Here is a 13,892-nt window from a genome sequence, read left to right as displayed (position 1 = left end):
TCCTAGACAAGGCTTTCATAACTACCACCGCCACAGCCCAGACTACACCAAATACCCCATTTACACAATCGCCTGGCACCAAGGACCCCTCCATCAAAGTGGTTGGCATGGTCGTCCTTGTACGTATATTTGTATCATTCTTTGATGAATGTATTTCTCTCTCATTAGCCTACAATCTTCCTAAGATAAGAATCCTGCTTAATTTTGCTCACCGTTGTTATCTCCAGCACTTAGCACAATGAGATTCAAATATTTGTTGCAGTAATAAACTAATGAATGAGTTGGATCCAGTGGATAGACCAAAGAAATGATTCCAAGATTTTTCTTGTCTATCAGTCCTCACATGGCGATGGTCCTACTGGTGTGCACAGCTTCCATCTGTGCTCTCCCGGGCATCCAGCCCTCCACTGATTCAGACTGTCCGCAGCTAATGTGCCGAAGGCTTCTAACTCCACAGGGCTCGATGTGGCACTGAGGACCCAGGAACACCAGGCCACTACCATCCTGTCTCGCCGCCACCCTCAACACCTTTATCTTGAATACTGATGACCCAGTTAACCTTGTTTCAGAACAAACTGCCATCAGAATCAAATTTCAATGCATTTTGCACATTTCACCAAGATATTGCCTTACTGCATGAAAGAGAAAATTTGTTTTAAAATTACGTAGATTGTTAACTATTTTTGCTGTAATGTTTCCATTAAAATGCCAGAATTTATTACATGTGACCTAGTCCATTTCAGACAAAATGCAATTTAAAGGAGACAGGGTCCATCTAACTGAAGAAGCATTTTGAACAGAGCATTTTGCCTTGGTTAAACCACAACTAAAATGAAAAGACAATAAATATCATACCAAAGTATTATTTGCTCCAAATCAAACAGAAGCTTTATTATCATGAATGGCTTTCATGAATTCTCAGAATCCATAGCTATCTTACATTAAATTTCACTCAAATGAAACCCACGCTTTTTCTCCTGGCAAAAGCTCAATATGTATTTTTTAAATCATCAGCTAAACACAGTGACCTCCCATCGGTGCTTGGGCTTGGTCTCCCAGGTAGCACACACAGCATTGTGATACCCTGGTTATGCTGACAAAGAAGGCGTTTTTATCCTAAGCCAAACAGGCTGAGTCATTTCAATTGCTGAAATTGTGAGTGGTTCACACAGGCCTTCCACAGAGCATGCAAACCCCGTCCCACGTGCAGAAATCTCATACGGGTGATGCTGTCGTGGTTTTTTGTGTGCTCATTTATTTCAAGATAAACAACAACAACAACCAATAAGCCATCTGGAGTCAGGGATCAAAACAAGCAAAGCCAAAGCCACGTGAAGCATCGACGTGCACAAACCCAGCCCACTGACCTGTTTGGGCTTCGTGAAATGCATCCCTCCCTCTTCTCTGCTCCATGCATCCACCAGCTCCAAGGAAACTTCTCAGGTGAGCCTCAGTCCATAATCACTTATTTTTCAATAAACAGTTATTGATTCCCTTCTGTGTTCCAGGCAAGAAAACTGCAGATACAGCTCTTATTATGGTCAGGGGCGGGGGTGGGGATTTTGACACTAAGCACATCTTCTTTTCTCATCCACTCACCTGGATATCCTAGCGCCCTCCTTTTGACCTTCTCAATGTTGTCCTTGTTAATTCTCTTGTGATGATTATTTGTCTTAAATTCTCCTCCTTTGCCCATAATACGCTGTGTCCTGAGAGTAGGAACTGCTTTCCTTACCTAGTGAGGTCTAAGGTCTAGAAGGTCTTTGTAATTGAAACGAAATGCTTCAGCACGAGCCCTTGTCTGTTCCACGCAGACCACCACACTGGCCTTCCAAGTTGATTTCCCTTACACTTTTCCTCCCTGTTGCCTGGAAATCTCTCTAAGACACATTTGGCCATGCCATCCCCTGGCTTTTATGTCTCTAATCGCGCCCCACCTCCACCCTCGAGCATAAAATTCCTCACGGCAAACAGGTTTCCTTATCATCTGACTCCAACCTACTAGGTATAGCCTAACTTCCTACTACTCCACTTTCTCCTGTACCCATCTCCTTGCCACTTTCCAAAAGGTTAGAGGCTATTACTTATCAGTGACTTAGTGCACGATGTCCTCTCCACCTGAGACAGTGTTTCATGATCCATCTATCATGAAAAATGTGGTGGAATAAATGAATAGCAGCCATATCACTACTAATCGTGATAATTAATAAAGGTAATTAAAGAGAAGTAAAATTATATACATAAAAAATGTTTGACTATCTCATTAATTCCTGTTTTTAAAAAAATAGTGTTTGAGGCTTTTTTCCCCGATTATAAAAGGAAAGCAAAATCATTTCATTTTAGAAAAAGTAAAACTACAGAAATGTACAAATCATGTGTCCTTTAAGCAGAAGATACTAACATAACTTTAGCTTCAGAACGTGGTTCCTGGGTCTGACCTCTGCGAGGTCCAGGCCTCTGGTAATGGGCCACGTTTTCCTGCCACCCAACCTTCAGGGTACTAATGACTTTCTTGTTGTTGTTACATTCCTGTAATCCTTTCTCTATATTTAAATCATAAAATTTCCTCAAGTTACTAAAAAATCATTATGAATATTTAATGGCTGCCCAAATACATCACTGTATGAATGTAGCATAAATCTAGAAAAATGGGTTCTGATTTTGAAGGATCATTTGACAAAACTGATGCCTCTGAGTCACTTAAGAAGGCCAGTGCCCTAGGAAGGATGACCTGGACCAGAGACTTATGGGGGAAGCCTATTCATTCGTAGCTGTTCTTCATGGGCAGCTCCAGTGGGAAGGACACTCTGTGATGGGGTTCCTCCTTCCAGTCTGGGACTCAAGCCTTCAGAGCAGACATATGGTAGCCAATTTCATCTCCAGGGGGCTTTACTCACAGCCCAGCTGCAGCAATGGCTTATGCTGCAGGAAATGGCTTATGCTGCAAATCCAGGAAAGATCCCAAGTCAGGGCCATAAAATAGTATGTAATCTGATTCATAACATTGCGTCAAAGTAGGAAGGAGACTATAGCACGAGAGGAGAATAATAATGGCTCCTGCTACGTGTCAAGCCCAGTGCTTTGAGCTTGATACATATGTTTTTATTTAATCTTCGCCATGGGATTGACATGTAATAATCATTATTAGCTCCATTTGGCAGATAAGGGGACTGAGGAAAAGAACTATGAAGTGAAGAGATTTCCTAGTTGTGAAATGAGGCCTCCCCACTCCTTCTGAGAAAAGAGGACCAGTCCCCAGCCAGTAAAATCCCTGCAAACTCCCTTCCCTGCACCCCAGCTCCTGAGCCTTCAGAAAGCAATGCTGGGCATGACGATGCTCAGCCAGCGCCCAGTGGCAGACATTCTAGTTTCCAAAGTTCTCCAAGGACACGAAGAGAGGCTAGCCGGGGTGACAAGTGCCGGGAAACAGGACAAGAGGTACAGTGGAGTCTGACCTTTAAGACTCCACTGCACTTAAAATGACTTGTTTGCCGTTGGATCTGTCTAGCTCCACTAACAGAGGCGGAAAGGCACTGAGATATTTGGAGGTGATTTCATTAGGATGAGGCATACTGGTCGTACACTTCCTAGAACTCACTGTTCAAGCCCCAGCCCGTGTCTGTGCCTCTCCCTCTCTGTGTGGCTAGTGGAGGCTCCTGCACAGGCACCAGCTTCTCCAGGGCCTGAGCTCACCTCCCCCACAGAACCTCAAAATGTGTGCTGCTGAGGCACGTGTAAAACTGTCATGGTGGTGGCGGCGGTGGCAGCAGCAGCAGCGTATTTGTCATCTAAGAGCGTGCTCTCCTCATAGCAAAGGCTGCTCGGGCAGACCAAGGAGATGTAGTAGCTGTTTTCACAAATTTAGGAACCTATATCTCCTAATTCCCTTTTCTGTGGTTCATTATGAAAGAGAAGGAAGGTTTGAAGAACAAAACCAGCTCCTTTATGCCCCAGCCCTGGAGCTTTAATTTGTCTAAAAGAATTCTACCACATAGGGCTAGTAGAGCATTTGGGAATTTTATATTAAAAATATCCTTAAGGGAAAGTCTGACACAAAATAAATCTTTTCTTATCTTATTTTTTAAGTCAGAATTCATTTAAAGCTAGACATTAATTTGTACTCTTGATTAGTTTGTCTTTCCATTCATTCACTCCTATAGCCTGCATGAATGCCTGCTCCTTGCCAAGCCCTGGGCCTATGGACAGGAACCTCAAATACAACAGGACACAGTCCCTTTCCTCAAGGATTTTAGTCTTCTGTGGAACACTGATAGGTTAAGAAATAATTCCATTATGACATGATCATGCTGTAATTGAAAAATAGACAGAGAACAATGAGGTCACTGAAGAAAGATGATCTTAAGGAATGAAAGGAGGTTTCACAGAATAGGAGATAAGGCAAGAAATGATGCTCCCTCTCACAATCGTCTAACGCATCCTCTCTACATATTCAAATTTTTCATGTCATTCAAGAACTAGACCCAGTTCTATGAAGTCTACCTTCATAACTGACTCCTGCCCACACATGCTGTGGGTTCCTTGGAAGTTGAGATACCAATCCATCTTCTATGTATATATTTTATATACTCCTTGATACGCAATTACTAAAATCCTTATTAAAGCAAAGCTTCCCCCCTCCCCCACAGGACATAAGCATCATCCACATTTCCATATCAAGCAGCAACCGCCACACTACTCTAAGTTAATGACGCCATCTTTTGGTTACCACTGAATTTTAGGTCTCTTGTATAATGTCTATTTTCTTTATTAACTTGATCTCCCTCTAACACACACACACTTTGCCTTGTGTATCACACACACACACACACACACACACACACACCTCACACATTTACTATCTCTCCGAAATTTTCTCAAATTAATTTTACCTCAGGAAAACAATTTCCCAGACATGCATAGTGAAATGCTTAAGATGTCAGCTCTAAGACCTGGGTTTGGACTCTAGCTTCCTTCTTCCCAGGCATGGGATGCTGGGCAAGGAGGCTGACGCCCTCCGATCGCTGTTTCATCTTTGAGAGGGGATCATAATTTTTGTCAGCAACACAGATTCTCAGCCATTGTGGGGCCATTGAATGCTTTCTCACCAAGAACGTTCTACTCTGAAAGACAATGTTGGCTACACAGAGTGTGAAGAACTCAAAACGGACCAGACGGCAGGCAGTGTGTCGCATTAGAAGATACAGCAAAAGCAGCAGCGAGAGGGGGCATGGCCAGACCCTGGCTGGTGATGTCGGTGGTGAAGAGAAGCATTTGAATTCGAGAGGCCTTTCCCCTTAGAACCTAGAGATGCGCTGGATGTGAAGGAGGAGGCTCTCGCTCCCTCCCAAACCCTTCAGAATCTCCACGTCTCCGTTCTAGCGTTGCCATCTTCTGTTAAACGTGCTGTTAAAACTTATGTCATGAGTACCGACACGCAAGTAAATAAAATGTTCTTGCTCTGATTTTACGGGTTTTTATGGTTGAGTAACCAGAATTGAGGAGATTGATCCTAAAGATATCACTGTCATCATAAAACCGCCAAAAGTTCTGTGTCATTTTATAGGTTTCTGAAAGTTGCCACATAGTTCATCCCATTAGATTTCATGATCCAGGCAGGGCAGCAGCTGGCTTTAAGGTATTTCACTGTTACCTTTAAAATGTGTGATGCTTAAAGAACACCTTAAGGTATTATTAGTGTAGAAGTGCATAACACAGTTTGTTATTTAAGAGCAGAGACTCTAGAAACAGTACTGCCTGTGTTCAAATCCTAGTTCTTCCATTAACGAGTTGTGTGATTACAGGCAAGTCACATGACCTCTCTGTGCCTCAGTTATCTCATATGTAAATTTGAGTACCTGACGCAGGTTAAGGAGATACTTGAGGAGTTTTGCATTCTGCCTGGAACACAAGATATTTACTCAATAAATAAGAGCTTTGTTACTTTTTTTTTTTTAATAAGGTGTTGGTTTGCTGAGTGAAGGTCAAGAGTCATCCAACCACTTCTAACTGGGAAGCCCATCTACTTGTGTTCTAGACTGTCCTTCTTCACACCTGCTTCCTATGGGGCAGGGCGGGGTAGAGTTGGCACTCACACTGTCTTGCTGTGGCCCCTGCACAGTCTTCCTAAGGTCTGTGGTCCCTCAGCGTAGTAGAGTGGTTCCATAGTGGGCCATCTGCCATTTGGAAAGTAAAGTCAGAGCTTTGAAACTCTGTGTCTGATGGCTCAGGTGTTTTCTGGAATCTTCAGTGCTATAGTGAGGTGAAACAGCGGCGGATGGGGCAATTTCCACTATTTTTTTCCTTTTCGAACAAAATGCTCTGAATTTCTGGAGCCGGCATGATGTCAACTGTATTTACCTTTATTTAATCGCTCAATAGACTGCTCTGTGAAACCTAGGATAATTAAGCCCAAAATATATCATCAAGAGGCTTGTTTTAACTACCCGAAATAAAAGCTAGCTCCCAATTTCAACAAAATTACCAGATTGTTTCCCTTCCAAGAACTTCTGGCAGTGTGTATGTTCCCTGGTGGATTCTCCCAGTGAGGCTGTCTGTCCCCAGCACTACGGAGCCCAGAGCCAGGGGACAGCCTTAGCTAGAGCCCAGGAGGGTCCCCTGAGCCACCACCTCACTGGAACAAACAAGCCTGAAAATTTTCCTCTCGTTGCTCTAAGACCTATGGGACAGCGCAATTTACACACGTTCTGAAGTCAGAATCCCTGGGTTCGCGTCCCTTCCTGCTACTAACTGTGTAACTTTGGCCGTGATGCTCAGTCTGTTCTCTTGAACAACGAAAGATGACAATTACCTGTGAGAACTCAAAGATATGTTCCATCACATGGTAGGGATTTTCAGCCAAACTTTCTTTTTTATATTTTAACATCTCCGAAGATTATAACCAATATAATATTAACTACTGTGTCACAGTTTAACTGATAGCATGTTCTCTTTCTTTGGTCACATAAAATTATGGTGCATATGACATGTGATATGTAGAAACCACTCCCTGGTAAAATGTAAACTCTCACGTGACTGGGATTGTCCATTACACTCCTGCTCTTACACCACAAATGTGGCAGAGAACACTGCTGATACGAGAGCTTTTGAACTGGGCCACAAAGACACTAGTGACTTCAGTCAAACATAGTATTGGCAAGTATCTTGTACACATCACTGTTCTCTAATCTTATGCTTATCAGAGACATCGCTGATCAGCTCAGCACTTCTTCCCAACAAGTCAAGATGGAGTCTCTGAATCTTTCTGAACATAGTATATTATAGGCAGCTAATACCAACCCACCAGAGTTGGCACATGGAGCGAAATCTATTTTCTGGCTTTGACTGAGGAGCTTGGGAAATAGGGAAAGAGAATGGCCACTAGCCAAATCAGGAAACTTAGATATATGAAAAAGATCTCAAAAATGACAGATTCTATCGCACAGAAGAAAGCATGAAAGAGGTAAAAGCATAAAGTCACAGAGCCAACTCTGCAGCATGAGTGTGGAAACTTTTTCCTGTTCTCCCTCATCCGAATGTCCTATCTACCCACCCATGCTGCCTTTCTCAGCATCAAAGTCAAACTCCTTGGTAACTTAAGTAGACAAACAGATAGATTAGACTTTGGCAAAGAGAGGAAGAGAGGTCAGTAGCCATGAAAAAAATTTTTGTTTTTGTTTTTGTAAAATTTCCTTTTGCTCGTTTGCCACCATAAACACTTTACTGTTCAGAAAAAAAGCAGGAATGGTTATTTCCAGCAAGTGATAATTACAATGCTCTGTGTGCAAGGAGCAATCCATCTTAGCTAGCCCTATGGTTCCTATAAGTTTAATAGCTAACACCTTTTATTGCAATGTTCCCACTCCTAGAAATAAGGAAAAAAAATGTCACTATTTAATCCCACATAATGACATGAGAGAAACCGGCCACCCATACACCCAATCGAGGCTTCTTGGGATTTCAGAAGTACTAGACATGTCTGGCGTTTGCCATAAATATTGGTTGTTTAATATTCCCGAGAATGAAAAGTAACCAATAAAATCATATCTGGAAAATTAAAAGTGACAGTTGGAATGGGGATCTCTCCTCTCGGTCGAATTTCAATTTGAAATTAGATTGGGGCCTTCAGTGCTGAGACTGGGACCCCTGACCTCTGACTGATGACTTTCCAACATCATTTTGTTTAATTTGGAGGAGACAGTTCTATGCTAAAAATTGCTGGGAAGGCTCATTTTGTGAAAATGAAGCTGTATCTTAAGAAAAGCTTGTTTGTTTCTTCCTTCTGACTCAGACACGTCCCTGCCCCTAGCGTGGCGTGTTGCTGCCCACTCCCAGCGCTCCGCCTCAGCACTGCGGCCACTGCAATTACACTGGCAGACTCGAGAGTGGGTGAGGCTCATGGCGCAGCTTCACCTCAGAAACCTCTGCAACGTTTCCGGAATCAGCCTGGGGGCAGGGGAAATCTGAATGGGCAATCCTTTAGCTGCTGCCACACTTCCTGAGACGTGAGCACCCAGTATTTAGGAAAAAAAAAAAACATTTGTTGAAGAAGAAAAAGCAATCTAATCTGAAGAAAAGGCACATACAAAAAATATGAAGGTCTCATACAGCACAGCATTTTCGGGGAGTATTTCACTCATTCATTATCTCAACAAACAGTTCTTGAGTACCACAATGTGAGAGGCATGCTGCTGAGTGCTGAGGATAAAAGAATGAGTAAAATTCGCTCCTGGCTCTCAAGGGAATCCACAGAATGCAGAGGACATGGAGTACTAAAACAGAAAATCACCTTACAGTGGGCCAACTACAACAAGCCTGATGACCGAGTACGCAGGAGCTGTGAAAGCCAGGCGGGGAGCCGGGTGGAGGGGGACTATGGCCAGAGGTGCTGAAAACAGAGGGGCTTAGTGGGTGATTAGAAGTGGCAGGTGAGTGAGGGGGAAGGATCAAAGGAGGTCAGTTCCATAATATGAGATCATGAACATAGGGAGAGTGTAGAGTGGGCTCCAGGGTCTGGTGATGTGTTGGGTTTGAGATATAGTGAATTTGAGGTACTTGAAACATGTCCCATTGGAGGAGGTCATGGTTTTCTTGATGGCACAGACCTTATCTAAATCATTTCTGAGTCTTCGTGCTGAGTATATAAGAAGTTCCCATAAAACACTGAATGAGTAAATAAATGAATGTTATGTACAAGAACTACGTGTGCAAATGCTTCTCACATATCATTTCATGTAATTCTCACAGCAACTCTGCAAGGAAAGTCTAGTAATACCCCGTTTTACAGACAGACTCAAGCCTCAAAAGTCCTAGGTGTAAGAGAGGAGCTATGTATGGCAAGTTCACAGATAAAAATGACTCGAAAAAAAGAGACGGAGCACATGGAAAGATGCTCAACATCATTAGCCATCAGGGAAAGGCAATTAAAACCACTATGAGATACCATTAGAATCGTTATAATCCAAAGGACTGACAATACTAAGTGTTTGTGAAGATGCAGATAAACTAGAATGCTCACACGTTGCTGGTCGGAATGCAAATGGTACAGCCACAGCAAAAATAGTTGGGCAGTTTCTTACAAAGCTACACATACATACTTTCCACACGCCCCCGCGATTCCACTCCTAGGTTTCTACCCAAGAGAAATTAAAATATGCTCACACAAAATGTGTGTGTGAATGTTCATAGCAGCATTATTTATAATAGCCAAAAGTTGGAAATAATTCAAATATCTATCAGCTAGTGAATGGGTAAACATAATGTGTTACATTCCTGCAATGTAATACTATTCAGCAATAAAAAGGAATTAAGTACTTATATATCCTAAAATATGAATGAATCACAAAATATTATGCTAAGGAAAAAGTCAGACACCAAAGAGCTCAAGTTGTGGAATTTCCAGCAAAGACCAATCTATAGAGCTGGAGAGTAGATTGGTGGTTGCTTAGGGCTGGGGGTGGGGGGTTGAAGTGAGACAGAGAGTGACTGCAAATGAACTTGGGGGGTGAAGGAAGTGCTCTGAACTGAATTACAGTGATGGTTGTACAAGCACATACATTTACTAAAACTCACTGTTAAATTTTAAAGTATGTAAATGATACTTTCAAAAACTTAAAAAAAAAAAAATTCAGAACGAGCTGTGTGATTTAGAAGGTGTGTGTTGGGGTGAGATTTCCAGCCAGCTTGGTGAGATTCGGGAACACATTTGTGCTGGACTTTGAAGACTAGGTAGGATTTCAACAGACTGAGATGGCACACGAAGGAATTTCAGACAAAGAAAGCAGCATGGAAATGAGAACGTGCCGGGCATATTTGGGCAATATCCAGACATTCATTTTGGCTAAATATTTGGATGGAAAAAAGTAAGTGAAAAGGAAAAAAATTGGTTGTGATCAGATGAGAGAAGTGGAAAACGAGCAGGCTAATGCATTTACGACTTAATTTGATGGACAGCGGGGAGCCACTGAACACTCTGGAGTAGGGGAGTGTCCTGGCAAAGATTAACAGGGTAGCAGTGAGGAGTGTGTTGGAAGGGCGAGCAACCAGGGCAGAGCATCAAATTACAAGGCTCAGAGAATTGGCTGTAGTGAATGAGGGCCAAACTGTCGCCAACTGCCTTTGTCGATAATGCAAAGGAACAGAGAAACGTATTGTGCTGGATAGAAAGGAAAATCATAAGAGATACCAGTTATTTGGTGCTTTCTATGATCCAGACACTTGTTTTAATGAGTCACTTCTAAAGGAGAGGCAGCAAGTTAAGAGCCTGCTCTACACGGAATGAACCAAATGGATTGATGATCACCTTTAGGTCTAGCTCCATAGAGAAGGAATAAAGATTAGAGAATTCATAAAATGATTACCTAAGGTTTGTTATGGGAACCGCAGACATGGAAGCTTGTAACTGAATAAGAAATAAGGTGGTAGGATGGTAAGTGAGACAAATGACAGAGACCAATTCACGTGGCTCTCTGCCCCAGAAGGATGGACCTCATAGGTACTCTCTCTGATGTCATCACTCCTTTAAATATGCACTGATACAGGTTAAGCACACGTGCTGTGTTGACATGCACAGGCAAAACCAAAGGGGTGTAAAGAAGATTGTTACTTTGTTGCTTCCAGGGATCAAGTCTGTGCCCAGCTACTGTTAGAGTAACACTCAGCACCTGACTTCCGTGCTCATGAGACAGGACTATAGTGCATCAACAGTCAGCATCCACCTTTTAATTACTTGCCGGCACTTAACTACCAGGAAATTTCACATAAAATATGTGGGTTTTCAGCTTCTCTTGAGAAGTTGGGAGTTTCGGCAGCTAAATGGTCCAATCACACATGGCATCATCAGAGCTGCGTAGCACTTGTCCTCTTTAAACACTAGGATCACTACCTTTTACACTTCATTCATTCGCTCATTCATTCAACAAGTATTGATCAAGCACCCATTACATGCCAGGCACTGTTGTAGGGACTGGAGATACAAAGGGACGATGGCAAAATTCCTCATATTCTGGAGCTCATATTCTCACAAGAACAGCCAGGCAATGACTAAATGACTAAGTATCTCAGGTGGTGATAAGTACTGAGAGACATGAAGAAGTGAGGTATGGAGACTGAGAGAGAATGGAGAGGTGCCAGGTATTGTAGACAGTGTGCTAGGGCTGGGGAAGCCCCTCTGGTTAGATGACACTGAGCCCAAATCTGATTAACATGAGGGAACAAGCCCTCATCTGAGGGAGAGACAGGCCAAGCCAAGGACATGACAAATAAAATCATGTTTTATACATGGGAGGAACAGGTAAAGGAATAAGCAAGGGGCATGGGCATTTCAGGCCCTAGCAACAGTCAAGACTTTATTCTGAGTGAGATAGGGAACCGCTGGTGAGTTTGAGCAGAAGAGTGACACGGTGGGACATACTCTGTTATTTTGGTGACTAGCTTCTCTGAGCATTAGAGTTTGGGGCCCTTGTTTTAAAGCAAGATGGACAAAGGTTAAAGCGTTAGAGATGGGCTCTGTGACTGGAGGAGGACAGTAATCAGACCATGGGGCAAGAGTCTGCTGGTATTCAGAATATAGTATTTGCGTAGAAGAATAACCCAAAACATAGCAGTGACCTTGAATTAAGTGACGTCTATGGTAAAAGTTAACACACAACGAAGCCACTTAGAAAACCAAGTGCATGGGACCCTGACACTGGACACTGTTCAACTCCAGGCCAGAAGAAATAATTGGAAATAATTCAAATACCAATCAATAAAAAAATAATTCAAATATGGTGGACATGAATGTGAAGCACTCTGCCTGCCCATTTACAAAGAGCTTCTCTCACCTCTCCATCTTTATCAGCGATATTCCACCCCCACCGGTATACTCGACTTGGGAGACAAGTCCTGAGTTATGTTTAATTTCAGCACTCGAGTTAACTCTCGTGTTCTCCCAAGTCAGATAGAAAAAATTTGTCCCTTGTCCCCCAAAACAAAGCAGTGATCGGCGCCTGCTGTTCCAATGACCGGATGCTCCAGAAACCCACTCCCCGACCCTGAATAGCCTGAAAGGTCCGACTAGAGGAGGAGGTCTACTCACAATGAGAACGTGCTCGCGCCCCATCGTGATGACTGTCCGGTTCACTGTGCGAAGCAGCTGGGCCATAATTTCTTGGATGTGGTGGTAGGTGAAGGCCTGTAATGCAGAGACATCTGTGTGACAACCAGGACATTGTATCTGCACACCTCTTCCAAAGGACATGCGACAGTGGTCAGACACGGTAAACACAAAGACCACCAGCAGAGTAGCAACAGCAGGGCCATATCGTCATCATCATCACGGTTGTTGTCACAGTATCGCTATCACCATCGCCACCTGGCATTGGGCACCAGGAATTTCACTAACCATCTAAACGATAAGTTAGTGATTAAAAGCTTAAGCTCTGGAATCAGAAACTTTTGATTTAGAATACTAACTCTGTCAAGAATTATTGTGCTGCACTGTCTTGGTTACTTAATTTCTCTGCACCTTGGTTTTTCCGTCTCTGTTAACAGTCAAGGTCTAACCTGGAATAAGGAGAGAATGTAATGCAGGGCCTTGGTTATACAGGTGATAAAGAAGCCGAAACATCAAACAAGGTAACCTAGAGATAGCAAAAGCAGGAAGCCACTATCCCTCCCAGGCTGGAGGGACAAATAGAGGAGCCAGTGCTTCTGGAGCCCAGGACTGGGGTTCTGTGATAGAAACTAACCATGGGGTGCTCGTGCAGCAGAAGCTGCATGATCTGCCTTGGGAGAAATCCATGGTGAGCCAGGATGTAACATTTATGGGGTTTAATCCACTTTAAATACAAGTACCTGAGACTTGGGTAGGACTTGCTGATGCTTTTTGAGCCTCTGCTGTGGTAGGCCAGGGTTTCGTGCATTTTTACCTTCCTCTTCAGATTCTTTTACCAGCACAGGCTTGCACAGAGTTCCACCCATGCATATCTGTGAGGGTGGTCATGGCCGAGTGGAAAAGCCCTGAGAGTTTAAATTCAGCACTTCTGGGTCCAAGCGCCAACTGTGCACTTGCACTATGTGACCTCACTTATCACTTAACCTCTCTAAGCCTCAACTTCCTCATCTATAAAATAGGGAAGCTTTTTTCATCAGTCTCTTGAGGTTCATATAAACCAAAAAGTGACACATGCAATTTTGGAAAAATACACACACCTAATTCCACTGCAGAAGATTCTGTGGGTCCGAGATACAGCCCGGACTTCAGTAATTTCCAATTTTTATGGGGCTTATTCTGATGGCTGGGAAACATGACACAACACTGTGAAGCTCTGGAGATAGAGACTAGAATTTGGGACCAGCCTGTGCCTCCGGGACCTAGCCAGAGCCTGACATAAAAAAAGCGTTAAGTAAATGGT

The 13,892-nt window shown here is 43.1% G+C and overlaps 1 protein-coding gene across 1 annotated transcript in view; it reads right to left on the bottom strand.

The window, feature by feature from the left end:
* The window catches only part of DOCK2 (dedicator of cytokinesis 2), a 366,360-nt gene that overhangs the window by 193,386 nt on the left and 159,082 nt on the right, over positions 1-13,892 (bottom strand). The window contains exon 27 of the mRNA XM_039876355.1: positions 12,575-12,670. Coding sequence (XP_039732289.1) covers positions 12,575-12,670 — 96 coding nt within the window. The remainder of the gene's footprint in view (positions 1-12,574; positions 12,671-13,892) is intronic.

Source organism: Pteropus medius, unplaced genomic scaffold (assembly GCF_902729225.1).
Source record: "Pteropus medius unplaced genomic scaffold, Ma_sr-lr_union100, whole genome shotgun sequence".
Classification (NCBI taxonomy): domain Eukaryota; kingdom Metazoa; phylum Chordata; class Mammalia; order Chiroptera; family Pteropodidae; genus Pteropus; species Pteropus medius.
This window is presented reverse-complemented; position numbering and strand designations above follow the sequence as displayed.